Source organism: Pleurodeles waltl, chromosome 8, assembly GCF_031143425.1.
Source record: "Pleurodeles waltl isolate 20211129_DDA chromosome 8, aPleWal1.hap1.20221129, whole genome shotgun sequence".
Lineage (NCBI taxonomy): Eukaryota > Metazoa > Chordata > Amphibia > Caudata > Salamandridae > Pleurodeles > Pleurodeles waltl.
Window position 1 is genome coordinate 759016439 of NC_090447.1, and position 26800 is coordinate 759043238.

At 47.0% G+C, this 26800-nt stretch overlaps 1 protein-coding gene across 1 annotated transcript in view; it reads left to right on the forward strand.

Annotated features, from left to right (window-relative positions):
• FANCB (FA complementation group B) overlaps positions 1-26800 on the forward strand; it is a 350895-nt gene that overhangs the window by 272480 nt on the left and 51615 nt on the right. The window contains exons 6-7 of the mRNA XM_069205002.1: positions 6583-6749; positions 22891-23342. Coding sequence (XP_069061103.1) covers positions 6583-6749; positions 22891-23342 — 619 coding nt within the window. The remainder of the gene's footprint in view (positions 1-6582; positions 6750-22890; positions 23343-26800) is intronic.

Genomic DNA, 26800 nt, shown 5'->3' on the forward strand with positions numbered 1-26800 from the left:
CAAGTGGTATCCAGTTTTTTCCCAGGAATTTCCCAGCTCAGCCTTTGGTACTAATTGTAGTTTCCCTGACGGGTAAGGTGACACTTTCCATCATGGTTCAGAAAGCAGGTAGTCGAGAAATGTACGGGAAGAAGATCTACCTGCCAACTCCATCATGACTGGTTAGGGACACTGCCTTTGGCACAAGCTGAACTCATTGGCTTCTTTTCTCCCAAACTATGCTCTGGAAGACCAGAAGAGTAGGGATTTGTACAAATCCTTAGCAAGGAAGCTGTAGAGCAGAAAATCCTGAGGTCCAAGGAACTCATCAACACTGCCTTCGGGACCATATACTCTGGTCTGATCCTTCTGCAGCAGACATCTTTTAATTCCTTTTGCCTTAAACCAGAGATGCAGGAAAAAGCCATCAACAACCTTTTTGATGAGGGGAAAAAGATGTTCAGCCCCAGGGTAGAAGGGTTCCTCTAGCTATGTACACTGCCATGTTCAAAACACTGAGGAGGTCATTCTGACCGTGACGGGCGGCGGAGGCCGCCCGCCAGAGTTCCCCCCTCCGAAATACCACTCCGCGGTCGAAAGACCGCGGAGGGTATTCTAAGTTTTTCCCTGGGCTGGCGGGCGGTCGCCAAAAGACCGCCCGCCAGCCCAGGGAAAAACTCCCTTCCCACGAGGATGCCGGCTCGTAATCGTGCCGGCGGAGTGGGAAGGTGCGACGGGTGCTGTTGCACCCGTCGCGTATTTCACTGTCTGCCAAGCAGACAGTGAAATACTTGTAGGGGCCCTCTTACGGGGGCCCCTGCAGTGCCCATGCCAGTGGCATGGGCACTGCAGGGGCCCCCAGGGGCCCCGCGACCCCCCCTACCGCCATCCGGTTCCCGGCGGGCGGACCGCCGGGAACTGGATGGCGGTAGGGGGGGTCGGAATCCCCTCGGCGGCGCAGCTAGCTGCGCCGCCTTGGAGGATTCAAAAGGGCGGCGGTACACTGGCGGGAGACCGCCAGTGTTGCCGGTCCGACCGCGGCTTTACCGCCGCGGTCGGAATGCCCTGCGGGGCACCGCCGGCCTGTCGGCGGTGCTCCCGCCGACCCTGGCCCCGGCGGTCTAAGACCGCCGGGGTCAGAATGACCCCCTGAGTGCCAACAAGGTCTCAGTGTACAGACCTCCACTTTATCAGCTGTTAAAGACTTTCTGGTCTTATAAAAGTAAGGTTTCCTTTGACACATAGTGATGCTTCCTATTCTCAATAGCCAGTGCTGTGAAGTTGAGAAACTTCCGGATGAAGAACAAGTCTAATCACTCAGTCTCAGATGAGGCAAAGAAGTCCCAGTGAATTTCTGCGAACCGGCCTCCATCCTGAACACCATCTCAGGAGATCCAATTTCTACCATTAAGTCTTGCTCCTAGATATCCAAAGGCCCACTGGTATCTCAGTTGTGAACAAATAGCTCTGCTCAGCAGCTGCCCCTGCCACCCGGGTCATATGTGTCCCAGTGTTACTCCAATGTTATTCTACAGGAACCAGAGAGCACACTTTTGGTGGTCTCACCGCTACAATGGGGCGCAAGGCACACTCCACAATGACTAAGACAGTCCTGGTGTAATTCACGAGGCATGTTCCCCACAGAGATACATGCCACGTGGCCACTTCAGATATTGTTCTGAAATTACACGCTGGAGGCTACTTTCCTGAGCGGTACTAAATTTAGAAGAAAGGTCTGGGAAAACGGCTTAACCCCTTCACTGCCAGGCCTTTTCCCTTCAGGTGCCAGGCCTCTTTTTGGCCATTTGGGGCAGTTCGCGCTTAGGCCCTCATAACTCTTTGTCCACATAAGCTACCCATGCCAAATGTGTGTCCTTTTTTTCCAACATCCTAGGGATAATAGAGGTACCCAGAGTTTGTGGGTTCCCCTGATGGAGACAAAGAAATTAGCCAAAATACAGCGAAAATTTTGTTGGTTTTTTTCCCAAAAAGGGAAAAAAGGGCTGCAGAAGGCTTGTGGTTTTTTCCCCTGAAAATGGTATCAACAAAGGGTTTGCGGTGCTGCAATCATCTTCCAAGCTTTCAGGAAAAGGCAGACTTGAATCAGAAAACCCAATTTTTCCACACAATTTTGCCATTTTACTGGGACATACACCATTTTTACTATTTTTTGTGCTTTCAGCCTCCTTCCAGTTAGTGACAGAAATGGGTGTGAAACCAATGCTGGATCCCAGTAAGCTAAACGTTTCTGAAACCTAGACAAAATTCTGAATTCAGCAAGGGGTAATTTGTGTAGCTCCTATAAGGTTTTCCTACAAAAAATAACAGCTGACATTAAAAAAAAATTGAAATTGAGGTGAAAAAAACAGCCATTTTTCTCCACGTTTTACTCTGTAACTTTTTCCTGCGATGTCAGATTTTTTAAAGCAATATACCGTTAGGTCTGCTGGACTCTTCTGGTTGTAGGGATACATGGGGCTTGTAGGTTCATCAAGAAACCGAGGTATCCAGAGCTAATAAATGAGCTGCACCTTGCAATGGGTTTTCATTCTATACCGGGTATACAGCATTTGGTGAAATATAAAGAGTGCAAAATAGGTATCAAGAAAACCTTTGTATTTCCAAAATGGGTACAAGATGAGGTGTTGAGAAGCAGTGGTTATGTGCACATCTCTGATTTCCGGGTTGCCCATACTAGCATGTGAATTACGGGGCATTTCTCAAATAGATGTCTTTTTACACACAGTCTTACATTTGGAAGGAAAAAATATAGAGAAAGACAAGGGGCAATAACACTTGTTTTGCTATTCTGTGTCCCACCAAGTCTCCTGATAAAAATGGTACCTCGCTTGCCTGGGTAGGCCTTATGCTCGCAGCAGGAAACACAACATGGACACATCACATTTTCACATTGAAATCGGATGTGTTTTTTTAAAACTAGATACTGAGAGGAATCCAGGATGGGGTGACTTGTGGGGCTCTCACCAGGTTCTGTTACCCAGAATCCTTTGCAAACCTCAACATTTGGACAAAAAACGAAATTTTTTCCTCACATTTGGGTGACAGAAAGTTCTGGAATGTGAGAGGAGCCACAAAATTCCTTCCACCCAGCGTTCCCCCAAGTCCTCCGATAAAAATGGTACCTCACTTGTGTGGGTAGGCCTAGCACCCGCAACAGGAAATGCCCCAAAACACAACGTGGACACATCACATTTTCCCAAAGAAAACCGAGCAGTTTTTGGAAAGTGCCTAGCTGTTGATTTTGGCCTCTAACTCAGCTGGCACCTAAGAAAACCTACCAAACCTGTGCATTTTTTAAAACAAGACACCTAGGGGAATCCAAGATGGGGTGACTTGGGGGGCTCTTGCCAGGTTCTGTTACCCAGAATCCTTTGCAAACCTCAAAATTTGGCCTAGAAAACACTTTTTCATCACATTTCAATTACAGTTTTGGAATGTGAGAGGAGCCACAAATTTCCTTCCTTCCAAGCGTTTCCCCCAAGTCTCCCGATAAAAATGGTACCTCACTTGTGTGGGTAGGCCTAGTGCTCGCGACAGGAAATGCCCCAAAATACAACATGGACACATCACATTTTCCCAAAGAAAACAGAGCTGTTTTTTTGCAAAGTGCCAAGCTGTGGATTTTGGCCTTTTACTCAGCCGGCACCTAGGGAAACCTGCCAAACCAGTGCATTTTTTAAAACTAGACACCTAGGGGAATCCAAGACGGGGTGACTTGTGGGCTCTCTCCAGGTTCTGTTACCCAGAATCCTATCTGGACACATCAAAATTATCAAATACAAAACTTCCTGTTTTTTGCAGGGTGAGGCATCTGCGTTTTTGGTCCTTGGCTCAGCAACCATCTAGGGAAACCTACCAAAGCCAGACATTTCTGAAAAATAGACACCCGAGGGAGTCCAGGAAGGTGTTACTTGGGTGGATCCCCCAATGTTTTCTTAAGTCAGAATCTTCAGCAAACCTCAAATGTAGCTAAAATAAATCACATTTTTTCCACATATCTGTGTGGGATCACCGCACCGGGACAAATTACCACCCAACGTTCCCCTCAGTCTCCCGGTAAAAATGATACCTCACTTGTATAGGTGGGCCAAGTGCTTGTGACATGGAAGAGCCAAAAACATGTCAAAATTGAGGGGGAACCAAAGTGGGTCCAAAGGGAAGTTTAAAAAAAAAAATAACTTTTTTAGGCTGACGTGGAGTGGAATTGTTATCGATATAAATGAGACGATGCTGGGTGGTAGGAATTTTGTGGATTCCTGAAGATTCCGGAAGGTTCCATCACAAAAATGTGGGAAAAATGTGTGATTTCCAGAAAGTTGGAGGTTTGCAGGGCATTGTGGGTAAGAAAATTGTGCGGGGTGCATGTGAAGCACACCACCCTGGACTCACCCAGATGTTTAGTTTTCAGATGTGTCTAGGTCTTGTGGATTTTCCTACATGGCAGTGTCCCAAAGTCCAAAAAGTGCAACTCTCACCTTTCCAAGTGGGACGATTTTGAGAGTTAGCCAAGCTCTCATGGCCCAAATGTAAAACCAAAACCCAAAATAATCAAATGTCCTCTAGCTTGCCGTGGGATAAGATGTTTTAGTGTGCGGGGGGAGAGCTGAAAGACTGTTACCCCCTTCAGTTGGGATGTGGGCATAACCAGGCCCATACTGGTTGGTAGCCACCACCCCACTATTTTTTTATTACCTGCCATCTAGTAGGCTTTCTGCCCCCCTGGGGTGTGGATCAGGGGTAATTGCCCCATCTGCCCACTGGTGGGCAGAACAACTTTGGCCCCATTTATTTGGGGTGGGGGTATGGCCATACCGCCAACCTTTTATTTTGAAAAACAAATCTTCCCAGGTCTCTGGTGGGCTTTCTGCCCCCTTGGGGGCAGATAGGTCTTCCAAAAATAGGCTGATCTGCCCCGGCCAACAGTAATGTGCCCCCATGGGGAGTGACCCTTGCCAAAGGGACTGCCCCCAAACAAAACACACACATACACAAACACCAATCCCTGGTGCCTAAGTGGTTTCTGCCCCCCCCGGAGGCAGGTTGGCCTAATAGAAATAGGCCAATCTGCCCCCAAGGGGCAGGCCTCTGAGTCATCAGACGCCACGGGGGTGGAAGGGGAAGCGATACCTGCTGTCCAACCATTGTTATAGCTTTGGTTGGCCAACTATAGTCTGAATTGTCACACTTGCAGGAGTGTGATGGTTAGTAGTTTTATTGGTACTGTCATTGGCAGCATTGGCAGGGACAATGGCGCTTTCTAACCAGGGCCCTAGAATGCATGTGTGTATTTATTTATTCCTACAAACTAAGCACTGCACAAATGTCTGCTCGGTGTTGGTGCCCACATCTCTGCACTAAAACACCTATAGAAATTAGTTGTAATCCAACCACAAGGTGGCAAGGATAACTGCAGATTAATAATGACAAACAGCCTATATTAAGACTAATTAAATCACCATAAAGGCCACTTTCACTTCTCCAACTGCTTTTGTAGACAGGAGTTTACTTCATCTGAGGAAACTGTATTGGAAAGCAATTTTATCTTCTACACGGGCATCACAAGTACGTTCTGGCTTTATTTCACTCTGTTCCTTTCCGTGAAGTAGTAATACTCTAACCAATGGGCTGTGTGGCTCATGATATTCATTTCCCACAACAACATTCAAATCCTCCTTTGCATTGATGGATCTATGTTCATTGCAAGTAAGCCAAAGTAACAGCTGTACTGAAATGGGTATGTAGCACAGATCAACGACTAATGCTGCCTGGAGCACTCTGGATTTCTGGAAGTTAATGGACTAATACTGAAGCCTTTTGATGTCATTGTCACTAATCGCTCATTGCAGCTCATCGTTGGCTGACCCTACTTACACCACCTCCCAGCTCTTCAGCTTGGTAACCTGTTCTCAGGAGGTGGAATAGTAAGACGCTGACTCATGAGTAATGAGATTGTCCGGGTAGTACCGCCAGTATTACCATCCCTTAAGCTCCTTTACACAGCTAGCGTCCTCCGTTTCTCCCCAGTACATTTCTGTCTCCAAAGTTTTAAAAACTGAATTCGCCTCCTTTGTCAGAGCTGGATTGTCAAGGCGCATAACGACAGTGCAGAGGAAGAGTGGGAAGTGAGATCGAAGTTCATAGCGAATGTACGGTCATTGGCTGGAAATGAGGGCGACACATACCTTAAGCCAGAACAAGCTGAAGTTCCACAATCTTCCTTCATGTTTGTTAATCTTCCCTATGCATGTGAACTTCTCTTCTGGCAGCGTATAGTTCCATTAACGTTTTGTCATTTGAGGAACTCGGCTGTGGTTTGCGCTTGGCCATGCGTGTGTATTTTATTTCGAACGAGATGTATATTTGTTTTGCATCACGCTGTAGCCAGACGTGTGGTTCACCTGTAAGTGCTTCACAGATCTGTTCCACAAATATCCATTGCATAAGGAATACTTTTCTTTCGCTACACTCCAAGTATAGATATAAATGTTTGTTAATGCCATTGTAATCCTGCCTTTTCCTAGGATAGTTTTGTGTCCAGCACGTCTGTTACACAACTGATCTAAACATTTTTGCTTTTAAAAGGAAGGTCTAGTGTCTCTGTGGGATGATCAGGAGCCCTCCCGCGCCCCTTCAGCTGGAGTAAAAGAGGTGCCACAACAAGATCCCGGACACCTTGTCGAGAGAGTGTGGCAGCGTGTAGTGGAGGACCACTGGGTGGTCGGAGTGAAGCTCGTGGATTCTGCTGACTCGTAAGTGGCCTTCTTCATTTGTGTTAGAAGTGGCATGGCTGGATCGTAGCAGCTTTGTAAACGGCGTTCTGACTGTTATTTTTAAACACACTAACATGTGCTTATTGATTGATTTACGAAAACCACCACAGTATAAAACCAATAAAGTCATATAACGCTAACGTCTGAAAATGGGATAGTAAATAGGCCCTTGATACACAAAATAGACTTTGTTAATCATGACCTGTGGTCCCTCGTATTAAGGAAATGGTCTTGGTTAAGCAAACTAGATTAAACTCGCTGCTTAAGATGCCTTGAATCATAAATCCCCCCAAAAGACTAGAAATAGCCGATTCTTCGTAATTTTGCCTCATTATTTTGTTATTCAACCACACTGCGCACCTTAGTCCACAATAACGAATCTCTTGTAGTCTGAATCCTCTTAACCACCAGCTTCTTAAATGTGGCCTCCATACCACCTTAGCATCCAAACTTATAGTATCTACTTCCAGTTTTGAAGCTATATATATATATATATATATATGTATGTATGTGTTTTTTTCCCTTCTTCAGAATAACAGAAATCTAAGTCTAGATAATAAAGGTGAACATAACCAAATATATTTATATATATCATATATGTTTAAGTTTCTCTCCTAATATAGAAATCCAGGTATAAACAATAACCATACCCCACCCTCCTCATTGCATTGCATCGTCATCAGAGATGTTATATTGTCTTTGTGTGCCTTATTTCTTACAGACCATGCACAACAGCTGAAGATACAAGAGTAACTTTCAGAGACTGATCTCTTAGGCACATCCTTAACACATAGTTCTAGTCCCTTACCTGTCTTTTAAATGTCTATATGTCTCAGATAACTTGAGTCATCGTGCCAGAAGTTTGCCAACATTATATAGTTTTTATGTGAGTTTGCCCAGAAACCTTAGTCCAAAACCCGAGCATCTTGAAGTTAAATATGGTAGAAGCTCAGCAAAACATACCAGAAAATCTGAAATCGCACTGACAGGACCACTAACTGCTGGCAGACCTTCTGTGTCCCCCACTCACTTGAACACCTATTTGGGTCTGCGAATCACCAAAGTTAACATTTTAGGAGTAACTTTCCCTACCGTTTATTTTGAACCATGGGTTAACATGATGACAAGGTACTCCTGATCATGACATTGCGGGCAGCTATGCACACATGAGTAAGGATTGTTCTTTTAGCTAGTCAAACCCATGGACCAGCCTGTGCAGCCCTTTGGCCTTACTAGGCCACATGCCCCAACGAAGCATGGTAGGTGGGGGATGCACAGGCAGGACTCCTGTGTGCCTGATGAAACCAACTCATTGACTCAGTCTCCCTAGTCTTCAACACAGCTTTCTTGCCAATGTACTAATCCCAGTTAGTGGAATGAGTTCAAAGGTGTTTTCGGAAAAATGTGTTGTCGGCTGATCAATAGGCAACTCATACATTGAGAGCATTTCATATGACTCAGAGACAGAACAATACAAACAACATTTATTTCTTCTATTTTTTCCCCCAAAACACACTGTACACTGAATTAAGGAGTGCAGGTTTTGGACCCCACTGTCCTTTTATCAGCATTTGGGAGAATTTATCTATTTTTTGTAATTCCATTGAGTCTGCCTAAACTTCTGCAGTGTGCTAAAACGAATCTATATTGACATGCCAATGATTCTGATTCCTACCGAGAAAGCCCTTTCATGCTTCCTTTTTCATTATGTCAGATTCCTGTGACTTCAGCCTCCACATTTCCTACCTCCTATATCAATAAGCCAGGCTACCTCTGTGTCTTGAGATATTGCACTTTACTTATGTTTCTTTTATTAAAGACAGATATACAGCAGAATGCAGTGCCAGTTATGAACGTGTGCACATTCTGCATGATACATAATTGCATCACTGTGCTTGATTAACATGTCCAGTAGAAATCTCTGCTATCGTTGGGAAGACTTTTACGTGCATTTAGTAAGATTGCTTAATGGGTAGGAAGTCAGTATTAGAAGGGACGCACAGCAGTTTTAGGAGCCATTGTTTTAGTTGGAGCATTACTGAGTAAACCAGCACATTTATTAGATTTGTAAATGGACATCACAGCCTTATTTTGTAGCCAATCTGCCGACTTTCGAGCAGGCGAACAAGGTGTGAGCGTTGGCTCAACATCCTTTGAGCCTGATTTAGAGCTTGGCGGATGGATTACTCTGTTACAACAGAGGTTGGAGGAGAACCTCAAGATTGAAACCCTCCATTCAGAACCATGGTAGAAAGACAACCCACTATTCATGCAAAGAATCACACAGCTTAGGTTGGATTCCCATTTCCAGTGGGAATCTCCACTATCGTTGGGAAGACTTTTACGAGCATTTAGTAAGATCGCTTAATGGGTATTAAGTCAATATTAGAAAGGGCGCACAGCAGTCTTAAGAGCCCTTGTTTTAGTTGGAGCACTACTGAGTAAACCAGCACATTTATTAGGTTTGTAAATGGACAGAATGGCCTCATGTTGTACTTTTGTATGAGCCCTTTTCTTAGTTTTTTGTCTTTTTTAATCTGTATTTATGAATGTGTTACAATTGTATTTGATCTTCAAACCACAGGATTTTTAATCAAAATTGATCCTTTATTGTCCCTGAAATACTTTCATAAATAGAGCTGTGAAAGAAAGTGGGCTAACAGCCAGATCTGCTAACTTTGGAGCTGGGGAACCATGTTTGAGCATAGGCTCAACATCCTGTGATTCTGGCCAAACCACTAAGGGCCTGATTTAGAGCTTGACGGACGGGTTACTCTGTTACAACAGAGGTTGGGGAAAACCTCAAGATAGAAACCCCTCCACTCCGATCCATGATAGAAAGACAACCCACTACACATGCAAAGTGTCACACAGGTTAGGTTGGAACGTTGTAAAATTCCCCACTCACAGAAGACATATGTAACTAAAACCAACACCCTTCTGATCACCAAACAATACCAACAGGGTTCAAATATAAATTCCCCCACTGGACAACCCCTGCTGAATGAATTACAGCTCTAGGACGATATCTACATATAGTGCTTGGAGGCCGCTTAAGTGGGGGACTCTGTGCTGTACAAATACCAAGTAACAAAAAATGGCAGTGCAGAGCTTGTTTGCACGAGCTCGTACAGACCAACCCCCTTTAAAAACCAACCAATTTCTGTGTTGCCAAGCTCAGGGCATTCAAGGCAGCATTTCCATGTTCGGCATTAATGGATTGTTGGTTGAGATTAATAGATACATCTCTATGTGTACTGTACGGAAAAGTGTGCTATTGTGCAAACAACCTGGCACTCAAAGGGGTAAAACAGGCCCAGCACTAAAAGGACATTATGGCCCTCATTACAACCCTGGCGGTAAGTGGCGCCTACCGCCGTGCTGACGCCTGGCAACATACCGTGACCGCAGCGGTAATCCGCCACGGGTATTATGACCCACACAGAGAATACCGCCACAATACAGACACCCACACAAGTCCGCCACACCAAAGGTCAGTGATAAACTGGCGATAGCAAAACCCACACCGTCACGCCAACAGGAATACGCCCACAGTATCGCAACCCATGAATCAACGCAGCGGTCTTTCAACAGCGGAAAACCATTGGCGGTACACACTGCCGCGCTTAAAATACACACACACTCACAAAATACAACCACATTGGACAATTCAAAATACACACACCTGATACACATACACACACCACACCCACACACCCACAACACTATAAAACACGCACCCACAACCCCTTACAACCAAAAAAAAGAGACCAAGCACAGAGAGACAAGCAAAGAGCACACACTCACTCAGAGGCACAGAACACCATCACCCATACACCATCCACGCACATCACATTATACATCCCAACACATCACCCCACACATCCCCACACACATATCACTCACACCACATCATGGCACCTCAAAGACACCCTAGGTTTTCTGAGGAGGAGCTAAGGGTCACGGTGGAGGAAATCATCCGGGTAGAGCCACAGCTATTCGGATCACAGGTGCAGCAGACGTCCATTGCAAGGGAGATGGAGCTATGACAGAGAGTCGTGGACAGGGTCAATGCTGTGGGACAGCAGCCAAGAACCAGGGATGACATCAGGAAGAGGTGAAATGACCTATGGGGGAAGGTGCGTTCCATGGTATTAAGACACCAGATAGCAGTACAGAGGACTGGCGGTGGACCCCCACAACTAACAACATGGGAGGAGCAAGTCTTGGCAATTTTGCATCCTGAGGGCCTAGCAGGAGGACTGGACTCTGGTAAGGCAAATCTTTACTACCTTATCCCCCCCTACCCTACCTGCATGCTATCACATACCTCCACCCGTACCCTCACTCTCATCACCTCACATCCACCCCACCATCACAACCCACACATCCCAATCCCAAAACCTGCATCCAACAACAATGCATGGACACCCATCACAGACCTGCATGGACACCCATCACCACAGCATGCCCAGTTGAGAGACCCACCAAGCCCACACATTCAGCAATCACACAAGGCCAAGGCGACAGGGAAAGCACAAATCTAGAAGAGAAACACACCCATTGCACAAGATGGCACACACAGATACACTAACAATGCATTTACATCCCAACAGGACCCCTACCCAATGTCACCGGACAGGAGGTGCCAGCTACATCCAGTCCACTCACAGAAGAGGCCCACATTGATGACAGTGGCTCTGCACGCCTGGATCACGATGACCAACCTGGCCCATCTGGGACCTCAGGACATTCGGTTACCCTGCCACAGTCCCAAACCAATACTTTTTACCAAAAAGGGGGTGTATTATAAGTGGAGATGTGGCGCCCCAAGAATAACTGGCTTAAATTATGTTAATTCGACGTTTAATATCTGCAATGGTGCACTGCAAAGGGGAATACACCCTAAACCCCTAATATTGACTGAAAAGACAGCCAGTTACCTAGTAAGAAAGCTGAGGCACCCGTTGATCGAGTGTACAATTATTCTAAACATAAGGGCTTTCACCATTTCAAAAAGTTCCTATACAAATAAAGAATAGAACCAATTATTACACTGTAAACGGCTAGATGAAAGGCAGTGAAAGAAAAAAGTTACAAATCAAAAATTGCCTATTACTTTAATTTTCAAACAAATATATCATAACTCCACCTTATAATAAATTCATCTTTCCCACACAAGTCCATAAGTGTAAGTTCTTTTCCTTCCAAATTCACCAAACATTCTAATTGAGATCCATATAGTCTCCAAAGTCCATTGTGTACAATCTTGATTGGTCCTCCAAAGCTTCTTATAATCTTAGGCTAAAGCAAAATATCCAAATTTGAACTTAGGATATAGCAAAATATCCAAATTTGAACAAAGAATCCAAATTCCTTACAACGACCTCACAGCCAACACGTGTTTCGTCACTTGACTTCTTCAGGGCTGAGATGTAGTTGCTTCTCATAACATTTTTATCTAAATCATAAGGATCATAAAAAAATAAAGATACATTCAATGTAGTCATAATAAAATCACTCAACGTAAGTTCCATTACTCCACAATGAGACCAAGTACTCCAACAACTACTAAGTGGCTTAGTGTCCAACAGACAGAGTGTCACCCTATTATTTTGTGCAAACACCCAAAGTGATAACACACCATGCAAGCTGAAACACCTTAGTTACAAATTTTTGATTTGTAACAATTTTCCTACACAGTCCCAAACCACCATAGAGCCTCCCCCTCAGGAAACACCACCACAGCACCCACCCAGCGGGCCCATGCCACTGTCCCTAGGACACGTCAATCAGCAGTGTGTCCACCACTACAGGGACCCCAGGCAACCCCACTAACCCAGGACGATCAGGGACCTGGGGTCAGTGGCAGTGGGCACACAGTTCAGGGGACAGAGGCACAGGACAACAGGGAAGCTGGGAGGACTGCTGTGTGACAGGGGGAGGACAGGCCCAGGGAACTGACCCTCCACGAGGCACTCTCAAACATCATGGGAGCATACCACCATTCCCAGGAGACCATGGGCACAGTTCTGGCCAAGTTTCAGGAGACCCAGCGGCTGCAGGAGGGACAGTACATGGGGATCAGGGATGTCCTCACAAAAATCTACGGCATCCTAGTCACCATAGCAGCAGTGCTGGCTGATATGGGCAGGACCATGAGGGAGGCAGTGGCACAACAAAGGGCCCCTGACACTAGCCAAACCGATGACCAGCCTTCCACCTCCGCCGGCGCTAGTGGACAGGACGCCACCCCCCCACAGGACCAACAGACCACCAGCACCCCACCCCCTGCAGAAGGAGAACCACCCCACAAACGGTCCCTGCGATCCAGGCAGAAGACAGAGAACATTGCCAAGACCCCGCCAGTAAATAGGACTCTCCTGATTGTCACTGTTCTGTCCCACTCTGTTACCCTGTCCACCTTAAATTGCCATTGCTCCCCTTCCTATGCCCCCTTGGGCAATGCATCTGTGATGCCATGAGACTGGACTCTTCCATGGACCTTCCTCCACCATCACCCCAGGCCCTTGCACATACCCCTATACTCATTAGCATAAAAATAAACACCCTTTAATCAAATACCAATCTGGAGTCAGTCTGATGATTCACAAATGTATTACTACAACACTAGCAAAGCATTGCAGGGTTTATGTTCATTTACACATACCAATGTATGACAGTTGTTGGGCAGCAGTACACTTAGCATAAGCCAGAATGGGGTAAATAGATCTGAAAAAAGGAAACCCAAAGGGAACAGTCAGTGTCCATAGACAGAGGGTAAGACGCTGCCATGTACAATGTCCTAAAGTATACTGAAATGTGAAGAGGAGTTACAGTTTCTTACCTGTGTGTCACTGGAAGTACTGCAGGATAATGTTTGTTCTGTTGTCAACATCTTCCTCTGCCTCCTCTTCCTCACTGTCCACAGGCTCCACCGTGCCACAAGACCATCACCAGGCTCATCCTCCAGCAGAAAAGGCACCTGGTGTCTCAATGCCAGGTTGTGCAACATACAGCATGCCACGATGATCTGGCACACCTTCTTGGGTGAGTAGTACCTGTTAGATGGAGGCACCGGAATATGGCTTTCAGGAGGCCGAATGCCCTCTCAATAATCCTCCTAGTTCACCCATGTGCCTCATTTTAACATTCCTCTGCCCTTGTCCTGGGATTCCTCACTGGGGTCAGTAGCCATGAGAGGTTGGGGTAACCAGAGTCACCTGCAAATATCGAGGGACAATTTTGAGACACACACTAACCCTTAGGGACAACCCCATACCCAGACACCTACTTATACTGTGTGGGGACCTTAGGCTCACCTATTAGCCACACCTGGTGCCTCTGGAGTTGGCCCATCACATAAGGGATGCTGCTATTTCGCAAGATATAGCCGTCATGCACAGAGCCAGGATATTTGGCATTCACATGGGAGATGTACTGGCCCGCCAAACACACCATTTGCACATTCATCGAATGATAGCTTTTTCTATTCCTGTACACCTGTTCATTTCTGCGGGAGGGGACAAATGCCACATGTGTACCATCATTGGCACCAATGATGTTGGGGATATGTCCCAGGGCATAGAAGTCAGCTTTTACTGTGGCCACATCCTCCAGCTGGGGGAACACGATTTAGCTGCGCATAGGTTTCAGCAGGGTAGACAACACCCTGCTCAACACGTTTGAGAACATTGGCTGAGACATTCCTGATGCCATGGCCACTGTAGTTTGGAAGGAGCCACTTGCCAGGAAATGGAGTACTGACACGACCTGCACTAGAGGGGGGATTCCTGTGGGCTGCCGGATAGCTGACATCAGGTCTGGCTCCAATTGGGCACACAGTTCAGTTCAAGTCTGTATGTGATTATAATGTGTCTGTCCTCCATTGTCGACAGGTCCACCGGGGTCTGTACACCGGAGGATGCCGCCATCTCATCATCTGCCTCAGCGGTTGTAGCCTATGGAGGAGAACGGTGAGCAGAAGGTCATTCACCACATAGATAGCACAACTGTGTCTGAATCAATGTTACAGAAGCAGGGTGTAAAATCGAGAGTCAGTATATGTGCCAATATATGTTGTGACACAGTTAGGTGCCATGGCATGTGCCCCCCTGAAATGGCAGCTGCCTGACCTGTGAGGAGGGACAAGGGGAAATGAGGTAACTGCGCTGGCGTCGTGCTGCATCGCGGTAGGCGGTCAAAGACCGCCGCGCAACTCTGCATTGATTATCATTGGACCCTATGGGTAGCGGGAGCCAATGGCGATGTACGCTGGCGGTGACGGTATACACTGCCACGGACGTCACTGCCATTTTCTACCCATTCACTCACTTGATACCTGACCATCAACAGGAGAGGACCTTCACTGCAAGTGCTGCTGTGAACTGAGCCTGGAAGCGACAATTGCTCATGTGTCTGGGGAAAGGGCCCCTGCCTTCACTGCGGAGGAGTTGGAGAAATTGGTGGATGGGGTCCTCCCCAGTACACGCTACTCTACGGTCCTTCAGACAAACAGGTGAGTACACTGTGAGCATGATGCGTGGGCATTGCCTATTTGGAGTAGTGTGGATGGAAGCCACATGTTGGGGGGTGCTAAGGCGTCCTGGCCTGACCGCTGCTTGAGAGGTGGTCATTGTATGTGCATCAAGGCATAGGTGGGAACTGGTGGGCAATGAGTATGATGCTCCGGACGGGTGAGTAATTACATTTTCCGCTGTCTTTACCCTCTAGGTCAGCGCCCACCAGAAGAAGGGTATTTGGCGTGCCACCGCCAAGGAGGTGCGGACCCTGGAGGTCTGTCACAGGCGGAGCACCCACTGCCGCAAAAGATGGGAGGACCTGCGCTGCTGGAGCAAGAAGACGGCGGAGGCTCAGCTGGGGCTGGCCTCCCAATGTGGAAGGGGTGCCCGTTGCACCATGAACCCCCTGATGTTCCGCATCCTGGCGGTGGCCCATCCTGAGTTTGATGGGCGCTTGAAGGCATCCACAAGGGGGTGAGTACCGTTTCAGGCAGTTGACTTTGCGTGCTTTTTGGAACTAGATGGCCGGGGATGTGGGCTGTGGGTGCCCCTAGGCCAGGGCGATCATGCCAGGGTAGGTCCCTTGTTTGCAGGCTCTGAAGCACTCCTACTCCAGTGGTACAAGTGGCCAACTACTAGTGTGCAGGGTCCTGTGGGTGTCAGGTGTGCAGGTGCTGGTGTTAGGCATTGTACCCCATGGGCTGGTGACTACCTTAATGAGTGGTTGGGCATGGCCTAGTGCATAGGACAGCTCAGTATGTGTTGTGTATGCCAACGGTAGTGGTGTTGCTGGCATTGACCATGTGTGTCTTCTGTTTCTCCCCCCCCTTCTTGTTTTGTCACCCTGTCCTTGTGTGCATTAGCATCATCTGGCAGAGAAGCAGAGGCACCGGCGACAGAGGGAGCTGCATCCCACATGGCCCAGGAGGGTGAATCCACGGAGGGTGAAGACACCAGTGGGACGGAGGGCGAGGGGAGCTCCACGACAGGGACACCAGTGACAGCAACTCCTCCTCTGACGGAAGCTCCCTGGCCACCTCCCCAACAACAGGTACAGCCGCCACCCCCCTTCCAGCACCGCCCTCCCAGCAGCCCCTCAGCCTATTTCCCGTGCCCGCTCACCCAGGAGGGTGGCCATCTCCTTATCCCCAGGCACCTCAGGCCCTGCCCCAGTCAGCCCTCCTGCCCTCATTGAGGAGGCTATTGACCTCCTGAGATCCCTCACTGTTGAGCAGTCAACCATTCTGAATGCCATCCAGGGTTTCGAGAGGCATTTGCAACAAACAAATGCATACCTCAAGGGCATTCATTCTGGTGTGGCAGCCCATCAGAGAGCATTTCAGGCTCTGGCCTCACCACTGATGGCAGCCATTGTCCCTGTGTCCAGCCTCCCCCCTCGAACTTCCACTACCCAGACCCAATCCCCTACACCTCACCCTCTCCCAAGCACACCTTCAGACCAGCATGCACACACATCATCACACACACTCACACAAGCACCATACCCATGCACACATACCAACATCCACTGCCTCCACTGTGTCCCCTTCCTCTTCTTCCTCCACCTCCCTCGCAGTATCGTCTCCACTCACACCTGCATACACTACATCATCAGCCACTGCCTCCATCACCAGCATGCCCATCACAACACACCCCTCACGAGCAATCACCACCCCCACAACCATTCACACGTCCCCTGTGTCCTCTCCCAGTGTGTCTGTGAGCCCTCCTCCCAAAGTACACAAACGCAGGCACACACCCACTCAACAACCACCCACCTCACAAGAGCCTCCAGCCCATGCACCTTCACCCAAACTCAGCAGACGTACACCTCCTACAACCACTACCTCTTCCTCCACTCCCACACCCCCTCCATCTTCCCGTCAAAGATGCAGTGTGTCAAAAAAACTATTCCTAGCTAAAGTTGACCTCTTCCCTACGCCCCCCCCGTCCTTCACCTAGGGCCAGGATGTCTAGATCCCAGGCCAGTACCTCAGCCACCAAATCGGCATCCACTGTGGTCCCTGCAAGTCTGGGAGGATCGAAGGGGGCACCCGTCAGGGCTGCCAGTGTGCCACCTACAGATGGTAAGTAGCACCCGATTTCGCCATCTGCCAAGGTTAAGAAGGGGCCGGCATGCAGCAGGGAAAAGTCGCACCACCCACCCAGCAAGGCCTCATCCAAACACAAAGAGGACAGTGCCAAGGTCCCAGCAGCGACTACCAAGGTGGGGAAGGGCCACAAAAGCAAGGGCAAGTCACCTCAGGGCACGAAGCCTCCTGGTGATGGGCTGGTGACCACCATTTCCCCAGACAGGCCAGCAACCTGTACCATGGACAGCACTGCTGCACCGACCGCCACCTGCACCGCTACCTGCCCCGCCATCTGCACAACCCCCTGCACCGCCGCTGCCACAACGTCAGTCACCATCCTCCACAGTGATCAGCCGTCCGAGGCTGCCGTAGACGGTCTGGTGTCTCCCTCCACTACTACAGACACCTGTGCCACGGGCAGCACCGGCAGCATCTCCGCCACAGCCACCGCCGCCTGCACCGCCATCTGCACCGCCACGTGCCCAGCCGGTGCCACAACGTCGGACATCAGTAGCATCCCCAGTGGGCAGCCGTCCGAGGCTGCAGGAGACGTCCTGGACCCTGCACACACCACATGAGGCACCACCACCAGCACTGGCACTACCAGCAGTTTGCAGCCTAAGTCGCCGCAGGATGGAGTGTGGCTCTGCCTCCATGGAGTATCATGCTACCTGTTCCCTGCACATCTCGTAGCTCAGACACCCAGGTGAGGGTGTGGGAACTGCCACACCCCAGGTGCAGCATCACTGGGCACAAGGCCCCTTCCAGAACCAGTGGAGAGATGCATCCACTCACCCCTTCCTTGGCAGGATGAAGCACACTGGGCACAAAGCCCCCACCAGAACCAGTGGAAGAAGACATCCACTAGAGAGACTGTGGCTTTGCACTCCCCAGGACCAAGCAGTGCGCAAACCACCCACTACAGAGACTTGAGAGACTGTGGCTTTGCACTCCCCAGGACCAAGCAGTGGGCAAACCACCCACTTGAGAGACTGTGGCGTTGCACTCCCCAGGACGAAGCAGTGGGCAAACCACCCACTAGAGAGACTTGAGAGACTGTGGCTTTGCACTCCCCAGGACCAAGCAGTGGGCAAAGCACCCACTTGAGAGACTGTGGCTTTGCACTCCCCAGGACCAAGCAGTGGGCAAACCACCCACTTGAGAGACTGTGGCCTTGTACTCCCCAGGACCAAGCAGTGGGCAAACCACCCACTTGAGAGACTGTGGCCTTGTACTCCCCAGGACCAAGCAGTGGGCATGGTGCCCCCTCCAGGAGCAGTGGTGTAGTACCATCTTCCGGCTGAGGTGCCCCCCCTTCCCCTTTCCCCTTTTCCCTGATGTGCCTGTGTTTTTTCGACGTGATGCCCCTGCAGTGTTCTCTCCGTTTTGAGGCAGGTGTCATGTGTGGGCTTCGCCCATGATTTTTGGGACCACTGGTCCACGGACATTTACAAGGTACGGTGTACGGCCTTCTGTACATAATGTAAATATTTGTATATACTGAATTATTTTTTATTGATTGCTATATCTGAATGTTCCAAAATATCACTGGTTAAACTCATTTCCTTTTGTCCTTGCGTTCTTCCAGGGGGTGACAGGGTGTATCTGTCATGTTGTTGGATGTGTTAGTGTGTATGGTGTTGTGGGTGAGGGGTGGGGGTGTTGCGTGCTGCGTGAGTGTGTAACTCTCTTTTACCTCTCCCCCACGTGTGCTAGGTGCAGTACTCACCATCGTCGCCACCTTCTTTCTATTTTCTGGTGTATTAGTAGATACACCAACATGGGGATGACCTGCAATTCGGGCTCCATGGTGTCCTGGTTCTTCGTGGAGTGTTTGAAGGTGAGTGGTTCCCCTTCAGTGTAGTGTGTCCGCTGTGCTTTTGAGGTCGTTGGTACCGCCCCAGAAAAGCTGGCGGAGTGGCCTCTCATAATAATGTGGGCGGTACATTGTCTTCCGCCTGTCTGTTGGCGGTGACCGCCGCAGTGTTTGTTGCAACCGCCCTGGCAGTCGGAGTGTTAAATTGGCTGTCTGTGTTGGCGGTTTCCGCCGTGGTCGTAATCCCATTTTTTTTTACCGTCTGCCTGTTGCCGGTGTTACTGCTGCTTTAACACCGGCCGCCAGGGTTGTAATGAGGGCCGATGTGTCGGTGTTGGACGTGTCACTCACAAAGAGAGTTAAATGTTAGTTGTTGAAGTTAAAGTAGTTGATGCCTTTGTATGGGCTAGTATAGTATACTTCTTTGGCATTGTTTATTGTAGTGTTTTGACATATGCACAAAGAGCCAGATTCACAGAAAAATCCTTTATACTTACACCTACAATGTTCATTGATTTACACATTTTCAGTAATTCAAAGGATGTTGGTAAGAATTCTACTGAAAATGTATTCTACTCACAGGTATGCGTTTACTGTTGAATTATTGCAGTATTGTCATGTTGACGATGAAAATGATAAATTAAGTTGTTTAAAAAAAGGATGCAAGGGAAATCTTCACAGAAGTTTTCCAGCCGTGATCTACTGAGCGATCTACTAAGCATACTACTGTGGATTGCTCGCATGACAAAAATGTTCATAAGTAAGAAACAGAAAAAAGTTTTTCCTCTATTTGTAAACGTTTTTCTCCAATGAGAGAGCCCCTCCATTTTATCCCGTTTAAATGTTGGGATGTACGCCTTTATTTACCACCATGGGAAGCCAGAGGCAAGGGCAAAGTGTGCAATTGCCCAGGACCCACACATGCCAAGGAGCCCACTGGTAAAGTGATTGGGATAGTCAAAAATCCAGTCATAATAAAGATGTATGCCAAAAATATACTTTTTAAATTTTTTACAGCTGCTATGAATAAAAGAATTCTGGCCTAGTAGAAGATGCATTATTTATCAATCCCCGAGGATCGGTATTTATTGATGGTCTTACCCTTGCTCTTAGCAGGTATAATTATCTATTTACTAAAACTCATAGAACGTTGCGCTCATCTATAGACCACAAAGTAGCCATGAACGAATGGTGCTGTAACAGCCCCGGTGAGGAGAGACTCGAGCGCTGAGACTACCTCTTTGGAAGGAGCTTCCTACCTTTGGACCATGCATTGATGTGCTCAGCAGCTTAAAGAACCATTTGATGACGAATTGCTCATATGCATCCTATAAATGAATGCTCCACCTATTGTATAGCTATGTATCTTTCCTCCTCTTGTGTATACCTTTACACTAACACAATATGTCATTAGCCAATGCTATGATGTACTGCCCAGCCTTATTTTAATATTAAATGTCTCTTTTCTGTCTCCTCGCTCGCAAGTTTCTTTCACACTCAGTTTTTGTTTTCTGTTCCCCTTGTCCATGGACCATCAGATACGTATTATTTTGTTTTTAAGGTGCTGTTTATTCCTGACATTTGTTGCAGACTATTAATGTAATAAAAATACAGTGATGGTGGTAAATGACCAGCGAACCATATATATGAATATTCACAAACCTAGGAACTGTAGGTAGGTTCATAACGTTTGGGTGGGCTGGTGCCTATGAATGCCCAACTTCTTGCCCTTAGTTGCAGATTCTCTGCATCTGTAAACCCGATCTGTTGACAGAAATGCTCACTGGTCATGAATCTATTAGTTAGTATCAAGCAATAGTAGCTTCACATGTCGTATTTTTATCAGTGGTGGCTGCTGCCAATAAAAAGTGGTGGGGCAGTGTGGGGGGAAATATTTTTTTTTTAAAGAAAGTACTTACCTGCTGCTCACTGCCTCGGTGCTCCTCTGCTCCTAGCAGTTCATGGGCCACACTGCACCAGCTATTTAGGCTCCCCACCCAATTCAGACTCTGCTTGCATGCTGATCATGCTATTACACAGCACGAGAGAAGCGCCGTGATTAGGTTGAGCGAGCTGGTTTCCTGCTCGCTTAGGGACAGCGAGACTGTGCCTTTTCTCCACCGGTCTGTGCAACACAGCTCTGGTTGGATACATCTAAGTATGCATGTCAGTTTGGCCATCATCAGACAGCCGGCCAAACTGACATGCACACTTGTAGTGCCCACCACTCTACCTCCATGCTGATGCTGCTGTTCTTAGAGGATGGCACGGCCCCGCCCCGCCCTAGACTCGTCCCAGCCTCGGCTCAGTCAGTGAAAAATAAAATGATAATACAAGTGTTTTATTATCGTTTTATTTTTCATCTGCTGGCTCTTGGCAGTGGGGCCAACTTCCTCCTCCATAACAGAGAATCCACCACTCATTTTTATGCTTGTGATGAGGACACACTTTACGGCAGATTAAGTGGTGCACAATGTAAAGGTACTGAAATGACTGGGACCAGAATCACCACTTCTAGCTGGCGATTGCAGCCCTGAACCATGCAATTACCAGTTTTGGTCCTCAAAGTGGGGAATAATTCTTACCCGGGAACACCAAGTCCTCTTCCACCTGGTTATCTCTGATTCTGCTAATGTTCCTGCTCCGGGTACCACAACTGCTCTGGAGGAGCATTCTCTGCTCTCCTTGTGGTGTAGGTAGGGATCGTGGGTACCAGCCACAGACCCTGACCCACCCTGCTTGCAATTGTATCATTCCACCAGGTGCGTTTCCACCTATTAGTATCAGAATATTCATGTATCCAGAAATCCTATGCTTCGGTATTCAAGGCCACTTGGAATCGACCAGAGTGGTATCTCCCTGGGGATACTGCTCCTGCTAATTTGTAATCCGTATATGGGTCTGGCTCCGTTTTTTTTAATTATTGCTGTTGGCCCTCTTCCCTAAAGGAACCACGTTCTAAGTGCCCCAGAGAATCGATGGGTAAGGCCACTCTCTCTAGTGCCCAATAGTAGAGGTGTTGGTAACAGAGAGAGTGGAGTTAGCTGCTTATTACGAATGGGACCCTATGGGTCCTCTGAAATTAGGAGAAATTTCACATGACGAGAACAAGTGAAATTTCGGGGTGAAAAACACTTAGATTGTGTTAAATTCTGCTAGACCGGCTTAAGGTATTGGCGAAAGGCCCAGGGCCCCTATTTTCAAAGGGGCTTACTGACCTTGCTTGCCTCCCTACCTAAACGTATTTTAATAGTTTAGTTTTTGTTTCTGGCTGCCGGTTCCTGTTCCTTATATCAGTGTGCTGCATAAATGATGTTCCTCTCTCACTAATAACTCCTGATATTTATAGTGCTTAGGAGAGGGGTAGAAAAGAGCAAGCATAACAATGATAAGGAAGGGCGCTTTCTTAGCGAAGGCCTGCTCTGTCATTTCGCAGGGGTTAGTAATGTGAGTTACCTGCCGCATCCCTACCGAAGGCAACATTTAATGAGGCCCAAAACCCCACTGAAGCGGGACCCCTCTTTTGCTACATCGTCAGGAAAGTAAACATTTATTTTAATTAAAATCTAGAGGGAAATGCGCAGACTTTGAATGTACGCTGGAAATTACAATTTACTTCTGCTCGTAAGGAGAACCCGTGTCTAAAACGCCAATCACGCTGTTTTGAATGTTTTTTGTTTGTTTTACAGATCGTTGAGTGATGTGAGTTTATCCCTTCTGATGGAGCGAGGGTTCCATCCTGTCTCCCCAGTTACCGTGTGTCACAGTGATGTACTCAAGCTGACCAAACTTCCCTCAACGCTGCCTGTCTCCGCACGCCAAATGGAACCGCTGGCGAAGAGAGTGAAACTGGGTCACCAGAGCAGCGAGGCCCTCACGCGCCATTCCACCGCGAGACTCCCGTCCGAGGCGCCGTCTGATTGGGCGCGGACGGTCACCACTGTGACCGAGCTGTCACCACTGCTCGCGCTCCGGAATGTCACCTGCCTCGTGCTGCTGCATGCCAGAAAAGCACGACATCAAGACGGGTGTTCGGAGTCTCAAGAAAGACTGACTTTACCGTGTGGCAGAATTTCTGTACGACTCGAGGATGTTGTTAGCGGGAAGCATTCTGCTACTCTGTCACAGGACCACCGCACAGGTAATAAACAGGAATCGTGTAATGTTGAAGAGGTGAATTAGGCTGATAATACTGTGTGCAGATCAACGGCTTTAAACATTAAACAATAACATAGGTTATTCATGGTTTTAGAAATCAGTGACCTTCGGCAGAAATAAAAAACTAGGAAGTGTTCCAAATATTACAAAGCAAAATATGTAAAAGTTTTTCATAGAGACATAAAGTTGTTTTGTAGCAAATAATAGAAGTACAGCCTTTATATGGGGATTAGGGCCAGATGTATCAAAGGATTTTACTCATTCTGTGTCTATGGGAAAAAGTTTTCGTACATATGGCCCTTAGTGCCGCATCCCCGCCGCGTTTACGTGTTGCAACTAATAAAAATACGTTGTTTTAAAGAGAGCTGCAAGCTGCATGTCTGGCCACCATTGGCACGGTAAATAGCAGGTATTAATACTATTCCCAAATATAATGATGCCCAACTTACTGAACTTTAAAGGATGGAAGGCTGAGCTGGTCTTGTCTGAGTTCGAATGTCACCTTTAGATCACGGTGTTTATGTCAGCAGCAAATGTTCAATTTACAGAGGCATCCTGCAGGCATGAATTTACAAGAGTTATTTTCCTAAGGCATTGAGACTCATTTTATAGGCCTAGAGAGGATGAAGTAGTCAGGGCATATGCCAGGATTTAAACCTGTAACTCGCATTATGCTCACAAAGTTCATCAAAAGGCCGTTAAAAAGCATGGTCTTCAGCATGTAAGTTTGAAAGCAGCCACTGTAACGAGCGTGGTAGATGTAGCGGTAGGCCATGTAAAAAGTCATATTTAGGACTTTTAACTGTTGCCAGGGGGAGCTATAGAAACACTACAGTGGCATCTTGCTGCATTTGCAGTCGCATTGGTCTTAACTTGTAATGTTGAAAGGCTACTTAACAGAGTGATTATGGGTTGTCCTAAGGATTCTTTTTCGGAAATGTTTATTGAAATATTGCACTCCCAAGCACTTGTAAGGCATTTAACAAGAATCAAAAAACAGTTGTATTTAGAGAGTATTTTACAGCCTGTCGAGCGGGCCTGGGGTTTGACAGCTGCCCCCAGCTGCTGGCGCTGATCAAATTTGCAGAATGTTTCAGTCGTCCGCACCTATAGCCAGGGGACCTTCGATGTGGGATGTGGCAGCAAAATCCCTTTGCAAATTGCATCATTTTGCAGAACATGTTAGTCTCCGGCACTGCAAATGCCTTTCACAAAAGCAGGCACCCTTAATATGCAATTGAGGTTACCTTTGTTAACGGCTCCATTTTCCCATTTACAATGCCCGTGAGATAAGGTAACACCTTCTAGTTTTGTAATCTATGTCAAAGTGACACACTACAGATATTCCCTATGCAGTTTAAAATCAGAGACACTGTTCAACTTTTATCCAACTATCTGCTTAAGTAGAAAACGCTAGAAAAACATATACTTCTGCGACTATTACTTTCTTGTTGCGAATTACTCCACTTTGAAACAATTTAGTCAGAATATCCTATTCCTGTCATCGCAGGCTTTTCATGAACTGATGGGTCATTTCTCCCCTTCGTCTACAATGCAGTAAAAATTGAAAAAACAAATGCTGTACTGTTCTTTAAAATACAGTGCAGTATTCCACAGTGCACATCATTCTAATCATGTTGCAGAGATCCAGCTTTACTTAAAAACTTGATTAACCATGTTTGAATGGGAGCCACATGTACCAGGCATGGAGAGTTGAAGCATTTATTCCATAAGGTCCTTTTTAGGTTTCACCTACACACGTGCTTGCACGCTGCTTGTGAAATCTATTGTTAAGGTCAATAGGTCTTGCATGTGCTCAAGTTCGAGCTATTAGCGTTGTAAACTCCTAATCGGACTTTTCTTGCCACATAAATTGAAAGAAAAAAAACAAGTGTGATTGCGCTATATAAAACCCGCAAGATTGCACTGAAATTGAAAACCAAAAAATAGAGCGCGCTGCATGGAAAATAAAAAGATAAAGTAGTGCAGAAACCAGGCTGAAAACATGGAGCCTCGTATGTTTTCAGTAGTTGGCCGGTGCACTCGAGGACGGCTAAACACCGGAAAAAGAATGACGTAAGGATGCCTTTTAGTAATGAAATCAAGTGAATTTTAAAAGGCAAGCCCACAAACCAAAAAAAGTGACAGGCGTGACATGGGCATGGTTAAAAGCCCAAAGAGAGATACAGGGACTGAGCGATTGTGCACTCAACCCTAAAAATGTACAAGGGGCTTAGGACCAGCCCCTTACTTACCTGAACTTACCGCTGGCTTAGTCCAACGTCACACTCATTTACGTGCTTCTGATTGGCCTGCACGTCATCCTGCTTCTCTTCCTGTTGTCTTCTTTGTCTTCGTGTTGCCTGTGGGCCAAGTACTCCTTCTGATCACTTCTAATTGGACACTAGCCAGTGTCCTTCCTCTGTGGCACCATGCTGAAGGTACTCCTTTTTATTTCTTTTGCTTCGCACTCTGTGTACGGAGGTAAGAACTGTCAGTACTTAAAAAGTAGTCCTTTGCATTGGGGTCCGATGTGGGATTTGACGGTGACGTGTCTCATTGGGCCGAACGGACACGGTCTATTAATTTCTTTTGCTTCGCTCTCCGTATACTCGGGTAAGAACCGCCAGTACTTAGAAAGTAGTCCTTTGCATTACGATATGTTATGGGATTTGACCGTTGGAGTTGTCGTCCGTGGGATCTGTAAGCTTATTCTGCTAATGATCATGAATGCCCATGATAGATTTGAGTGAAAACCTGCATATGTGAGGCAGAAACGGAGTAAAATATCTGAACGCGTGACAACACTACACAAACTTCAGAGACTAACTCAAGGCATAATATTTTAAATAGATTTTGAGCAGTATGTTTGGTTGTTCAAACACAATGAGCAGACATCATTCCAGAGCAATAAAATGTATGTTACAAAATCAAAGACCCCTTACATACCCGGATACATCGTTGGTCATCTTTTAAAATGCAGATTATTTTGACATGTTCCTAAGTTATGAAACCTCGGTGCCACATACAATGGCATAAACCCTATCCTCCCACAAAATAATAGTTCTACATGTTGAACGCTGAGTTTGGTCAGACTAGAAAAACAACCTGTAAAATATCAGTAAAACACAACAGACCGTTCTAATAAAATGACCCAAACCAAAAAGAGCATATTATCTGAAAGTGTGCTTTACATTGACAAACCTAAAGCACACAATGGGTAATGACTAGACAACACTTACTAACACGGAATTTTTTATGCTTTGGGGCTGGTGGTGCAGCTTATTTTACACAAATCGTTTTGGTTCCTGCACAATAGGACTATAAATGCTAATGAAGCCAATACATTGTTTTGCTGTCCCAAGGTGATGTTACTACAGTGCCCTAAAGGAACCTTCAAAGAAACATAAAGAAATACAAGTCTGCTTTAGAGAGACCTTT